Below are 15,192 nucleotides of genomic sequence, written 5' to 3' on the forward strand. Positions count from 1 at the left end.
GTAGTGGGATGCTCCGCTCTGATTGGCCATCACATGTCACGTGTTTATTGTGAAGATGGCGTCTCCGAATGGAGGTAAATTCTAATTCCTTACTCTGCTTCGCTTTGGATAAAACGTTGTTTAGAGATTTTCAGTGACAACGACTGCACGGCGACGACCCTATTTCTATGATTTAGCATCTGAGGTCAAATCATAGCGCTTTACTTGAACTAAACGTTGTTTTCCACTGGCTAAAGCCTGCACTCGCCCTTATGTTTTGTCTCCCAGAATACGTCGAAGCACAACAGCCGCCCTGAGCGATCGTTCACCGCCAGCTTTGACTAAAACATACGGCCTGCTCTTTACTTACCTGGTTTATCTCGCGCTTATATCCTGATGTCTGAGAAAGGGTTATTCGCATTCATCATTTGCACTGTGGACAAGTTCCACCTCTAAGCAGGCCTGGTGATCGTTCACCTCTCAGCTGTTGACATTTGCTCCTCATGTGGTAATAACCACGTAACGCTGTCCACGTGAAGCTACAGGGAAGATGTTGCATTACCTTTTTCATGGAGTTTGTGCTGGGTACAAATGCAGTCGTTTCACCTTGAAGTTGAAGAAATGAACCACCCAGAGAGATGTTTGCAGTGACAGTAGTGCTCTGCTGGGGGTCTGCGGGGCCCAACGCTCCAGGGATGCAGGAGTTGACTTGTACTGAATAAAATAACATTTGTTCAACCTTTGATTTTTGTCATTATACAGTGCAGTTTATACATAGCTCATTCTGTAGAGGTGAGGGTTGGGACCATATTGGGACCCCCAGAGGATCTAGGGGTCCCAAGATGATTTAAAGATATGAAAAATTAAAACATTGATAGTCTAAAACAGCATAGATTTTTGAAGTGAAGTCAAATATCAAAGCAAACAATGTATATATAATTACTAAATGTGATGATTATTATTTTCATGTTTTCTTTCTTGATATTATCTGTATTCTTTTTTGTTTTCTACATTGGGGTCTCTTCGCATGGTCATTTGCGGCCTCCTTTTGGAACCACTGAGCTACTGTATCTGATATTAATCTAGTATTATTTGATCAATTTTGTGTATGATGGTAGTATAGAAATGCTGTCTTCATTTCATAAAGTAGCCTAGAGTAACTTGTGTGATTTTGTAGGTGAAGACTTTGAGAGTTCCCTGCTGAGTTTTGAGAATTTGGACAGAGCGTCTCCAGACCTGTGGCCTGAACAATGTATGTTTCACTTTTGATATTCATCGATGACGCATTATTCTTTTTATGTTATGTAATGGCTCTGTTTTTTTGCAGTGCCTGGAGTTGTTGAATTTGCTGCTTCTTGTAAAAATGTGAGTAATATTGACACTCTTTTTGTTTTATATATGTGGCCCCCTGTGTTTTATTTTAATACTTTTCTCATCCACTGGTATTATATTGTTTTTATGAGAAGGAGCTAAACCAATGAATAACTTTTTCACTTTTACATCAGTTTCGTGTAGCACTTCAGGAACTGCTGTTTGTAAAATGTGCTAAATAAATAAAGTCGACTGGATCTTCATGGCACATTAATGAGCAGCTGATAAATGCTTTATTCCATAGTCTATTACCAACTCCCCACCCAAGTGGATGGCAGATCTGGAAAATGAGGACATTGAAATGCTCAAAGGTAATGTCAATGAAATGTCATAAATGTTTAGTTGAAATAGAGCAATGTGTTTTGCCTGAACTAAAACCCGTCTCTTGTGTTTAGAACTGGGAAGTCTAACTACAGCTAATCTGATGGAGAAGGTCAAAGGTCTTCAGAATCTGGCCTACCAACTGGGCTTAGAAGAATGTAAGTGTGCAGTCTGAACATCCGCCATGACAATAACATGACATATGACCGGTTAGAGCCGGGGTCGAAATCCTCAAGTAGATTATTTCAAGATACTAATTTCCAAAACTAATGAAATTGTAGTGAAATATTTCAATTCAAACATTTATATTTTGTTAAATAGCATAAATTAACACAAAGTAAACAACTAAATTAAGTCTCATAAACGAGATTATAAATATTTTCCACCTTGAAATTCTTACAGTGAGGGTGACTTGTTCAAGTCAATATTTTGGGGGTGGCGACATATAAGTTGGGAACCCCTGGTTTATACCCCCAGTACACATGACACACAATTATGCTTAAGATTAAACATGGAAAAACATGGAAACTTGTCAGATTCACTTAAGTAATAGATTAAGTCCGCCGAGTACTGACTAACTAAACATCTGTTTGTTTCCTCTATATGTAGTAATCAAGAGCTACCACTAGATGGAGCTCATGCTTGACAGTTTAATGCTGCGCTAAACATAGACTGCATTTTTATTTTTATTGACGTGCTGAAAGGCAGAAATGACTTTGTACTTGCTCACTTTTCACAAACTTAGATTTCAGTCGTTGAAAATGAACAGTGGTCAAAGCTTTTGAACTGTCAAAGGTAAGAATCGGGGACAGACCCGTCTAAACAGGAGCTCGAGCATTTGATGGAGGCCAAATCTAGTTTTTAATCCACTCTCCGCTGCCTCCATTGTCATAATCCCGGTGGAGTGTGGATTAAAGAGATGCTGCTAAGTGCTTTGATGAGGAGTGAAAACGGTAATGCACTTTCCTAGTAAAACACACACACACACACACACACACACACACACACACACACTGGAGAATAATGGCTCTGACAGTTGATCTTTTTCTTTTTGCAATGTGACCGTGTGTATAAAAAGGCGACAGTCAGATTTGCTTATACTCTTTTGCCGTCCACTGCTCTTAAGTAAAGTTGTATAGGAACAAAAGCTTTAGTCAATTTCCCTGATATGCAAATGACATGAAAGGAGAAATTAGCATGGTCTGTGTATTCTTGTTTTTTTTTACCTGACCTCAGTGAGAAAACGTTCCACGCCTAGTAGCTTGCCATTATATACTGTATAGTGTTAGGCCTGCATGTCTCCTCCTAAAATTTATATTTAAATTAAAATATTGTACTAAAAAAAAACTGTTTTTGTTTAATTTTGCTGTTTTGATCCTGATTTAGTCATTTTTTTTAAAGCCTTTTTTGCCAAAGTTTGATATGCAAACATTGTATTGTTGTATGGTATTGTAATGTGTATATATATGTATGTATATATGTAGCAATTATCACAATATTCAAGACAGTTGTTGAATATTGCAGTTTTTCCACTCACATCGTGCAGCCTTTGAACTACGGCTTCACTTCTCAAACCTTGTCACTCCTGGAGTAGTTGTAGTTTTGCAGTCCCGTCATGTACCCGGCGGTGGGGTGCAATAATGGTTATTATATAGCGCTGCGGCAGGCCTGTAATGGGGGGGCCTGTTTAATGCTCTCTGCTTTAATTTTCCCCCTGTTTGCGGCTGTCAGGGCAGGCCTTGTAAATCTCAGCTACTTTTTCATCACGTTTGTGCGCTCTTCTTCATCCGCCGTAAACGGGCCCTGCAGAGGTGTGGCGCATGGGGTGGGATGGGGTGAGGGGGGGATAGGGATGCTGGATTTACTGCCCCTCCCCCTTCAACATGTGGACCATTAAAGAGGAGAGGGCGCTTAATGGGCACGGCACAATCAAGCCGAGGAAAGTCGCCCCTTCTCTGGCAGCGGTTATAACGGGGCACCTTCCTGCGCTCGTATAAAACGCCAAGGGGAGATTTGATTTTCCGCGCTGGTTGACTTTGATGCATGTTTATATTGCTACATGCATCGGTCATGGGTTGTTTTCAGATTCCAGAAGGTGATGATGATGATGATGATGATGATGATGATGATGATGATGTCGATGTCCTCTCAGATCAGGAGAGATCTCAGATCTCGGAGCAGCAGGCAGTGGATTATTATCTGTAAAGGTTGGGATGGAATAAAAATCTGCTGTTTTTGTGGGGAACTTGCATAGACTAAACATTTGCGAAAAGACACCCTTTTCCCAGTATGCCTAGCAGTTTTGACGGCCTGTCTCGAGCTCACATGGCCTATTCCTGCTATTGGCATCATTGGTAGGACTTAAAGTATTGCTGGGAAAAAAACCTATTTGATTTAAAAATCGAGTTGGTAGATCAAATTGATTCATATTTTCAAAAAAAAAACGATTTTTTTTCTTTAGATTTAAAATATATATATATATATATATATATATATATATATATATATTTTTTTTTTAGATTTTTTTTTGTTTGTTTTGAAAAAAAATATAACATTTTTTAGCTTTAGCTTTAATTTAATCGAATTGTAAAAAAAAAAAAAAAAAAAACGCCCGGCTCTAACTTTAAGCCATTCAGAAGATTTAATATTTTGTCTCATCATTTGCTATTTTATCATCACTCTTGAGAGCTGTGAACAATAAGCTCTGTTCATGGAATGTTTTTGGCTTCCTCTTGGAATGGAAAAGCTTCCAAAACAAAAGAAAATGTCAATAAACGTCTTGCCGAGTGTTTTTTTCAAGAAAATGAGTTTAGCTGGTTTTGCTATTTTAACATTTCTTAGCGTAAAATTAGCGTTAGCCTTTAGTTTCGAGGCTAAAACATCTACTCTTATAAACACAGAGGTCTCAGCCAGGAAATGTTTACTTAAACTGTAAAGTTTTTAACAAGTGATTGTCCAACAGCGGCATGTTTTCTGTCACGTAGCCTAGTGTTGAAATGTTTATTTTAATAAGACACAGCTAACTCCCCATAGGAATAAACTAGGACAGGGTACAGCCGTTACCCTAGAAAGTTAGCATCGTGTTGCTATGTAAAATTCAGTGCTCAGAGCCTATTCCTGTTATCTAGTACCATTTTGTTGGACTTTTGGCCAGTCAAAAGCTTTTTTTAATGTTGTCTGCTATAGTAATTGTCATAAAACGTAGAACATGATATTTTTGGTTTGTTTCCTGATAGTTTGTTATCCAACCGCACCACAAAATCCTCAGATTTCTTTCACCAAACCCTCATGGAAACATTATGGGCCTGTAGATAATTGTCATGTCATCTGAAGCTGTAACAGATATGATCGGAGGGTACCACACAGGTTATTGTCCCCGCCCTCTCTCCCTCTGATGATGGCTGTGTGACGCCGGCCTGTTGTCGTCCCCCAGGGGGGCCCGACGCGTGCCTCTTCCCGGGGCCCCAGCTGTTACCCCGTCCCGTGATGAATGCCCCTGTCGCGGGCCGCTGAGTTGGGGCATCAAGCCTGGAGTCTCAGGGGGAAAGAGCAGAGCGGGCTGATAAGTGTTGTTATTGGAGGTAATTGAAAGCTGAGTGTTCCTCCGGGACGCTCTGCGGGGCCCGGGCCGCTGGTAACATGTTGATTGTGCTCCATCACACATGAGGACTCAAGGCTAGGGGCCGATATTTAACACTTGCACTGCGATGACACGTTAGTAATTAGGAGAGGTGCTGACTCGGCTACTGCTGTACTCTCTCCAATTGTGTCTAGTTAAAACGTCAAAGTCATTGTAGCGCTCGCTTTGTTACTGTCTCTGCAGGATTTTGAGTTTTTCTGTATCTATAATGCTCTTTGTGATTTACATGGTAAAATCAAGAACATTTAACAACATATAGAAGCATTAAAGTTTCTTTACCATATAGTATTTGTTTTAGCATTCTATAAAAGCAGGCATTGATGAAAAAAGACCTCTGTGTGCTGTACACCAGATTATAAAGCCTGTAAAGCTAGTTTTATTTCACCATATTTTCCGGACTATAATCCGCTCCGGAGTATGAGACGCACCTCTTGCAAAATTATGAAAAAAAGTGTGAGTTATAGTCCGGAAAATACGGTACATTACTGTGGCAGAATTACTCCCTGTTGTAGAAACATCTTTCTAAACTCAATCGTGTGTTAGAGCTTCGACCACAACTTACCTTTTAAAATGTAACCACTCCCTCTTTCATTACTTGCCAACCAAAATAATATTTGATAAAAAGACTAGCTATTAAAGTACTATAATAATTACAACCTTTATTATTTGCCATTTGCAACCATTTAAATCATGGACGGCCAAGTTTCTCAATTGTCAAAACACCAAAGCTCCAAATTAAAGCACCATTTCAACAAATACCAGTGTTGTACTTAATATTAAGACCTTATAGGCTGTTATGCAAGGACATTTTAACAGAATGTACAATATTTTTGTTTGTAATGTAGCTTTCCAGGCATTTCATCTCTAACTTGATTATTGGTTTATTTATTTGCTAGGGACAGTGCATGCTATGACACTCTAATACACCTTATGTGTGATTTTGGTAGCTCTGTGATGAACAGAAGTGAAATAAATGATGATCAAATACTTTATTTTCCTTTTTTTTAGTCCGAGGGGGCGTGGTGTTGCGTAGTGAACAGCTGTGAACCCGACACTTTTCTCTCGCTCTCTGGAGCACGTTTGACAAAGCAGAGCGGCTTCCCATGGAAAGATCGAAACAGTTGAGGTTTCTCTGAGTTTTTAAATGGTTAGAATCGGTCCAAGGAAGGCTGAGGAACATCTGGGTTAAGGCTTCAATCTGAGAACCCGGATTTTTAAATGCACATGCAATATATAGCGATCGATAACACGCAATGTTTCAAAACGTGTCAACAATGTGGTCGTTGAAAATGGACTTGAAATGAGATATTTAGACATTTGCCTCTTCCCATAACGTTAGTGTCCGTTCAGAGAGGAGAGAGTTGGAGAGAGGAGTTAATCAGAAAGGAGAGTGTTGCATAAAACCACTGTTATCTCCGAATCTAGATAAAAATCTGTGATTTCAATCAAAACTAGCCTCTGTTTAGCTAAAATTTCTCAGGAACCGAGGCCGAGAGCTCAGAGTCTCATCTTTCAAACGAGCCATAGCTATAACATAGAATATGCTGTGGTGCTAGAAATATCATGAAAAATGGTCTGGATTAGCACTCAACAGCTAAATCCCCAAAACAGTGCGGCCCTCAATGTTTTAATGTACACGCCACGCCGGATTGTAGCCTTCCGTCCCATCCGTCGTCCCCCATGCGCACTCTCAAACACGCGTTCATTCATCCTGGCTTATTGGACATGTTTTCGTGGCAGGGGAAGGCTATGCAGACACAGGGAGAACATGCAAACTCCACACAGAAAAGGCCCCGTCCCTGGTGGGAATCGAACCCAGACCTTGTGTAGTAATATTTCCCCAAATCATCTCCAGGGCCAGAGGTTCTATACTGGAGGGCCGGATTTGGCCCCCGGGCCTAATGTTGCCCACCCCTGATTTAAATGATCAGTCCATTCTAGTTACAGTTACTCTTGCAGCTGTGTTTGGTTAAACTTGGATCTCTTTTTGTTTAGTACAACTAACTTTTGTTTTGGACCTGTATAAAGTATGTTAATCTTTTATGAAGTAGTTAATTATTATTCCTGACAAACTACACTTTGGTCCATTTGACACTTAGACTAATACTAACACTAACACTAGATAACAGGTACTCTTCTACCTTTATACCTTAAGTGTCACTCACTAATGTGTCCATGGAGTACAGAACTCCTCCTGTGGTTTCAACCCACAATCTTGTACTTAGATTTGTTTCAGTTGTTTTGTTCACTTTATTTAAGGACGTTTTAATTATCGTAATGATCTAATCACAAACATGCAACAATTTAGAAGAAACATCCCGTTTCTGTGAATGTCTCACTCAATCTTCATCCTCTTTCATTCTATACTGTCTGGGTCCATAAGACGCTCAGGAATAATACAATATTTTCCTCAAAGCTAGTTCAGTGGAGATGCCTGTTTCCTGCGGCCCCACCTGTTGTGCCCTCCTCACGGTATCCCCGCGCTGACCCTGTTGCATGGGCCCGTGAAGGTGAGCCTGAAGGTCGGCCGGCCCTGACAGCTCCTAATGGCTCTCCCCGCTCACCCCCCCTCCGCCCCGGGATCAATCTCCGGCCTATTAGAACCGTGCCGCTGCTGAATATGATTGCATTCAGCGCGCCCCACTGGTGCTAATGTGCCTCCATCAATCCATCAGGGCGGGCTGACCGGGAGGCGGGCGGTTATGAAGTGCCTGCGCTGACAGCCCCTGAATGAACAACAGGGCAGAGCATCCTCCAATCCCACCCCGACCAGACGCTGCCCCACTCCGCTCCGCACAGGCCTTTCTCCCTTTTCTTTTTAGCTGTCGTTTATATTCATCTCCGTGACATTCCCCCCCCTGCAACCCTTATTCAGATAATACCCAACTTCACCTTTTGGTCTATTACCCACACAGCACCCCGAGATACTTTTTGATTTTGCGTCCGCACTCGCATAGACACTTTTCTCCTATAAGCAAGCTTCAGCTGACAGAACATACCCATAGCTTTAATGGCGGGGATCAGTGTAAAGGCGTTGTAAAAGCCGCCTCGGCCCCCTCACACACACAAGCACCCCATCCTTCAGCGCCGCCCGCCTCCCGCCTTCCCATGAGCAGATCGGAAATGACACCTCATTTCCATAAAGGCATTAGGAATTCATTGGATTTTCTTTCCCGGCTAATCATAGCGCGGGTGTAAAACCTTTTAGGCTTTTTAATGAATGATTTTTGACTGATTGCCTATTAATAAGGACACCTCTTGAACAGGCTTTTCGGCTGGGGGCGGGCGTGGGAGGGGTGCACGTGTTTGTTTTGGTGTGTGTATGCGCGCGTGTCAACCGGGCGGAGGGAGGGGGGGGGGTTCCTCCTCCTCCTCGGCTGGGACATAAAGAGGAAGCAGTGGCTCCCCGGGGAAATCACGGCGCGTGTCTGCATCTTAAATATCCCTGTGAAGTATCAATAAGTGGGTAATTGAATTTTGAACACAAACACGAGCGTCAGGTGGATGCTGCGGCCCGGGCTGGTTTGGGGAGGGAGGGGGGGGCGGGGGGGCTGTCAAGTGGGAGGGGCTCTATCCAAGCATTTGCGCGTGTCATCTTCCGTGAGTGTCTCTTTTGTCCCCCCCCCCCCTCTCCCTCCATGAGATGAGGGCAGCGAAAGTGGATGTTAAACCCATTAAATAAAGCTCACGGGCCGCGGTCGCCGGGGCGACGCGGCGGCGGCAAATTCGGAAAGGGAGCGTCCATGGCGAGGGGTCAGATAAGTCCGCTTAACTCTTAATGAAAGTGAAGTGAGGCGGTCAGGGGCTGGGGCCAGGACTCCACTTAACCCCGCCGGTCATCTGTCTGTGCGGCGGAGAGAAGGGGGCCATCCAGGAATAGCCAGCGGAGTGGAGGGTGCAGGGTAAGAGGAAGGGGGGGGGTGAAACGATGATTACTCTCATTTTATACTCAAGGGAGTTTCTCTGGGGGTGGGGGGGGGGCATTCAGGCCATAAATGAGGGGAGAGTGAGATGTTACAGCGCTGAGTATCGATTTACATGCAACACCTCCTGGGATTCGCTAAATGAAAATGATATGCCGCCGTGGACTGCATTCTGGGAGTCGGAGCTGCGGGGAAGACAGCGATCCAGCGTTGGTTGGTTTAATACTGTTTAAATGGGGCACACCTAGATTAACCCATTTGGTAATCGCCACAGTATAGCCTGAATTGTGTCTGGCCATAATGGGTTTTGATTATAGCAGGTGTTTTGGCTTTTACTTTTACTAAATAAAAAGGGCAGTGAGCTACTTATGATTCGAGGATGCTTGTGGGACTCACGAGGAGTATGCACCCATGAGAGTATGATATTTCAACACAGATAGGGCGGCGCAATTAATCAGGCTAAAATCAAAATTGCAATTCGAATGGTTACAATGATGTTGCGTACAGTATGTAATAGAAACTAATTGGTATTTATTTTGTGTAAGACCAACCAATCCTAGAGTTTAGACCTCGACTAATAAACCAAGTGAACCAAATCTGAATTTAACAAACAAAAAAAACTACAATGACTACAGTTGGAGTTACTAGAACCGTGCCCATACAAGCTGGTTGGTTTTATGTTTGTGTTGGTAATAATGGCAAAAATGTCAGCAAAAAAAGTATTTAAGAAAAAAAAACTTTTTCTAGTTGCAAGGTGTGCACTCCTAAACATAAAAAAAGTAAATAGATTTACTAGGGCCAGACGATATGGATTTTTGGGGTCTGATACCGATATGAAGGGGATTGGCGTAGCCGATAGCCGATATATAGGCCGATATTTTAAGTAATTTAGTTTGTTTTAATCTATTAAGTAGCCTATAGCTTAACATTTATTGATATGGTAAAGGTTTCAATCATAGAAACATAACTAACAGAGGTCAACCGATAATGTTTTTTTTAAAGCCGATGCTGATTATTGGGGATTTTGATTGGCCGACACTGTTTTTTGGAAAATGTCAGGTCTGTAATCCAGTGTATACAGCTTCTGTCAGTGTTGAACTGTGACAGTAGGGTGCGCTGCGCTGCTTATTCATGATTAGTAGGTACTTTTTTTTTAAAGAGAAAAATCAGTAGATTCCAAACAGAAAAGGTAAGTCTCTAGCTCTCACAATAATAACAAGTCTGTAACATAAAATATAGGTACAAACTTTTTTTTCTCTCTGCAATGTTTCTCGGCTCACAGCACACATTCACTGTGTTATTGTTTCCAAAGGCGTCTGCAGCGTTAAAAGATCCAAAGTTATTAAGGTCTTGCATTGATGATGGGAGAGTGTGGCCACTGTGTAAAGTCTTGTCCAGCACATCCTAAAGATTCTCAGTGGGGTTAAGATCAACACTGTGGTGCCAGTCCCTGTGTGAGAATGAGCCACTCTTTCACACTATGAGCCTGGTGAATCCTGACATTGCCATCTTGGAATCTGGGCATCAGAAAGAAGTAGAAGAAATCCATTGATGGAATAACCTGGTCATTCAGGACGTTCAGCTGATCTCACTTCTCACATAATGTTGCTGAACCTAGACCTGACCAACTGCAACAGCCTCAGCTCAGAACAGCTAGTTACATCCAGGATGGTCAGACAGTGCAGTATTAAAACCCTGTAAAGAGCTACTTGCTCCTGGTTATGTTCTATAAAAGATAGTTTTGGCTGCTCCTATTATAGAATCCTTCACATCAGTCGTTTGAAGCAGGTTTCAGGCTGTATTCATTCAGTCCATTTACACACGTTTGGGTTGTTTGCATTTTTTGGCTTAGGGCACATTTTGATTGAAGTTTTCCAAGCAATGCCATTTAAGGAAACGTCTTACTTTACCCAACTCCTGTACGACTGAGAGCCCACACAGACACTTTACCTTTAAGCGTAGTGTATGTGTGCGTCTTTACCCCTGATCCTAAACATGACTGCGTAAAACGGATTCTAATTAGTCCATAAATGATGGCTATATAGTGCACGTCATGGAGGACATTATGCGTGACACCCTGACACGCTGCCGCCCGGCTCAGGCGAAACGATAATTGGAGAGGAACAAATCAACACGGTGCGCGGACGGTCCAGCGAATCCATAAGGTGTCATTTAAAATGGATGACCGTCGTAACAAGGCGCTGATTAACTTAGTGCAAAATTAGTAATTGACCTTTCTAATCAACTAAACAAATCTCTAACTTCCTCTAATCAGTATTGATCCCCGGTGTTGTATGACCGGGCGTGCTCGCGTGTGCGTGCGCGTGTGTCGAGGGAACTATCCGAGTGTGGAGCCTTGCACATTTGAAGCTTCCTGTTCCCATCTGGTAATGAATATCTGATCTAAGCCATTAGCATTCATTTGCAAACCAGCACAGTATTATATCCAGAAATACAAAGTGGCCTATTGTTTGCCGAAAGAGTGTAGCTGCTTTGTTCATAAACGTATTCAAGAGAGGCTGCGTTTATCGGCACAGTGAGTCCCACTAATTCTATGTTTTGATTGGATCCTCCCATTGTAAACAGACTATGTTTTAATATTGTCTTTGCAGCAGCAGGAGGCTAAATGAAGGATTAATTAATAAAAGGCATTTGGACAAAGGCTCTTGGGAGGAGTGGCACCGTCCGCTCTGTTCTCCTGTTAGAAGGGAGAGAAGACGAGAGCGCATTAGAAATCAAGAAATATTAACCGCTCCCACTTCTAATATTCCTCGGACAGCGGCCTTAAAGAAGTGGCATCTCCAGTGTGCCTTTTGTGCCGGTAATTGCTTTTCCCCCGTCTAATTTGCAGGGGTATCGTTTCAATCTACATCCCCACCTCTCGCTGCGTGTCCCGCGGTTTCCTAATGACTTTGTTTGGGGTGATTCGAATAGACAGCAAAGTTCAAAATGAATCCGGGCCAAATCAATTAGCGGCTTCTAAAGCCCCGCTGATGGACGCGCGGAGGTGGCGAGCTCTATCATTCCACTGCGGGCAATACAGCCAGAGCACCGACTCCTGCTTTTCATAAAACTGTGTAGAGCGTTTGGGGGAAATGACACAGACAGGTGAGAACATTATGTGCCTGGAAAGGACGCTGTGCCATGTCTTTCGTTGATAGAACCAGCAAACATTGGTACAGTGTCAAATGCAACGCCCTAAATATCACTTTTAGCTATGACGAGTGATTTTGTTGATATCTTTTTGAAGTATCTCTCGTGACCTCTATATTCTTGAATCAACCTAAAACACTGTTTATAATATTATTGATTATTGTTGTGTAAGCATCAAATGATCAAAGCAACTAAATGCCGGTCATTTTAACAGATAGTGTTGTTCTTCTTTTCAGTATTTAAATATTGAAAGAAAAAAACAGTCCTCTAAGGGAGCCACTGAAAAAGGCTCCATGACCCGTTTGGGTCCCGAACCTCGAGTTGAGAACCACTGCCTAGCACACCCAGGAGCAGATGGCAATAGTAACAGATATATTCTTTTTCAACCATGTTACCTGTACTTTTAAAATGCCCCCCTCTTCCAGTTTGAGCCACATAGTTTCAAAATGAATCTTTTCTCATCTCATTCCGTTGGTCAAAGTACTTCCTTCACCACTGAGGCAGTTATCAGACATTTACTCGACTGTGAGAGCTGCAGTGTAGTTGGAAGTGCAGATGTTTGTATAAATTACTCTCAGTGTGACACTGCAGATATTAAATACATGCTTCGCATTACTAAACCCTACAGCTGGAGTCGCAAATGTGCACAATTTCATTCAATTCATCACCACCTAAGACCAAATGAAAAAAGAGCAGTATCCTCTCTGTCATGTCATGTTCTACAGTGCACTAAAACATCTACTCTTGTGTGTTCCAGCCAGAGAAATGACCAGGGGAAAGTTCCTGAACATCCTGGAGAGGCCGAAGAAGTGACACTGACCCAGAGCTGCACATGAACCTGAACAAAATGACTTCACACCGATTTTAGACCCTTTTCACTCTCTGATGGCTCTCACCTTTTTCCATTTCAAAAAATCCTTTTTTTGTATTTATTTGTATTTCTTTAGTTTGCCTTAAATTCTGTCAAAGTTGTTACATAAAGTTTTATCAATAAAGATGCTCTTTTATGTGTTCGTGATTCTTTTCAAACAACATGATTTTGGGTCCCTCTCCTGCCTCTAGAACTGTCCACTGTGCGTGCGCGTGCACCGGGCTCCAGGCCGTGCGTCCGCTTAATGAGCAGTGGAAAGCTGGGCCCCTACACAAAACATTACGTAAAAATAATATTGTGCATTGTTATCGCCCTTAATATGAAACGACATAATTACTCGGACAATTCTTTTCTAATTAGCACACTTTGTCGTTGTCGGGGTCAGCGGTCAAACAAAAAGAGAAGCAGACAAGCAGGCTGAATGGAAACGTCCTTCGTAATTAGTTGAGACAAAGCACCGGACTATTCTCTGCTGGAGATGTCGCCGTGGCTCTCGCTCACTCCAACAGGCTACACTCCTCGGTAGGCCATAATAAGCCCCTAATAATCCTCCCCATTCACGCGGACCCACACGGGAACAGACCGAGGCCTCTCTGCCTCTGCCTGCAGCCTGAGCGGCGCTCCTCATCCATGAGCGTCACAGCCTCCTGTTCGCTGACCTCCGGTTAACCCTGGGCACCGTGTTGGGTTTGGGTTCTTATTTTTTTATATAGCTATATATCGATGGCTGTAGACGTGTTGACTGTTATTGGTCTACACTACAGCGCAGTTTCAAGTTTCAAGTTTAATGGTTTTGTATAGCCCAATATCACAACAGAAGTCGCCTCAAAGGGCTGCAACAAACATCAAGGCAATAAAACACAGCAATAAATATGACAATTAAAAGTTCAGGTGAATCCAGGCAAATATAATGTCCAAAGGTAGCGATGAGCGGCGTGGGCGTCCCCCGTCCTTAGACTCTCCAGTAGCCTACGGCAAGGAAAAACTCAAAAACCCGGCAGGAGAAAAGAGAAACCTTGGGGAGAACCACAGAAGGAGAGATCCACTCCCATGGACGGACAGGCTATAGAGACCCAGGGCCGAAGGATCCCTCAGCAGACGGGCCAAGATCACAGACTGTCCAGTAGCCCCTATGTGGGGCTATGAGTTTGTCAATCTTGGCGTGCATCGGTCACAGGGCTCAGATGAATTCCTTTAATACAACTTCTCTCTTGTTTATCCACTATATATAGGGCTGGGGTCCACATGGACGAGAGTGTCCACTTGTTGATTGATAGATTGGCTGAGGAATATTGATCGCAGCCTATGAGCAGCTGACTCCTCTTCTCCGCACTGTCCCAGCCTCGCTCCACAGGTCAGGTCCTCGCAGGTTCAAATGACCTCAGGTAGCCTTTGTGTTCCAAAAAATGCCAATCCACTGTACCCCTGGTCCTCAAATTAGCTGTCAATTAGTGCAAATTTATCAACTCCTCGCCTAATTAAGCAATGACGACAGGCAGCTCCCAAACATGCCACAGTGAGGAGCATGAGAACGTGTGAGTGGGCTGGGAGGGACTCACATCTCACCCCTGAGTGAGTGCTCCCACTGTGCTGACTTGTCCTGCCCTGCTCCATGTGTGCTGTCATCAGCTGCTGCTGCCCTCACAGCGCTGGACGATCACAAACAGGCTTCGATTGTGTGTGTGTGCGCCTGTAAAGTTCGTATAACCTGGAGTTTAATTAAGGCTTAAAGCAGTAGCTGCCAAACCATATTATGTGTAATTTGTAATGCATTAAACAGAGGCTTCCTGGATAGAACAGTCCCCTTTGACCCTGACACCCCAAATCATTTGTCAGTATTTTGGTGAAGTCCGGAGCAAGGGGACCCCTAAAGCAGGACGTCCCAAAGTCGATAAAAGCTACTTATGCTTGAATTTATCATCCAAAGCCGAGGA

The 15,192-nt window shown here is 43.0% G+C and overlaps 1 protein-coding gene across 1 annotated transcript; it reads left to right on the forward strand.

Annotated features, from left to right (window-relative positions):
• The first annotated feature begins 43 nt into the window (after positions 1-43).
• lin52 (lin-52 DREAM MuvB core complex component) lies at positions 44-13,382 on the forward strand. The gene is made up of 6 exons (XM_079573839.1): positions 44-74; positions 1,157-1,231; positions 1,307-1,344; positions 1,595-1,661; positions 1,746-1,829; positions 13,145-13,382. Exons 1-6 carry the CDS (start codon positions 56-58, stop codon positions 13,198-13,200), a joined length of 339 nt encoding a protein of 112 aa, XP_079429965.1. The 5' UTR covers positions 44-55; the 3' UTR covers positions 13,201-13,382.
• The last annotated feature ends 1,810 nt before the right edge of the window (positions 13,383-15,192 follow it).

This window comes from Gobius niger (assembly GCF_951799975.1).
Source record: "Gobius niger genome assembly, chromosome: 16".
Lineage (NCBI taxonomy): Eukaryota > Metazoa > Chordata > Actinopteri > Gobiiformes > Gobiidae > Gobius > Gobius niger.

Excerpts from the sequence above, each read along its gene's own strand:
- lin52 (XM_079573839.1), top strand. Across the intron at positions 1,345-1,594 it reads TTGCTGCTTCTTGTAAAAAT|TCTATTACCAACTCCCCACC; the intron begins GTGAGTAATATT and ends TTTATTCCATAG. Across the intron at positions 1,662-1,745 it reads GGACATTGAAATGCTCAAAG|AACTGGGAAGTCTAACTACA; the intron begins GTAATGTCAATG and ends TCTTGTGTTTAG.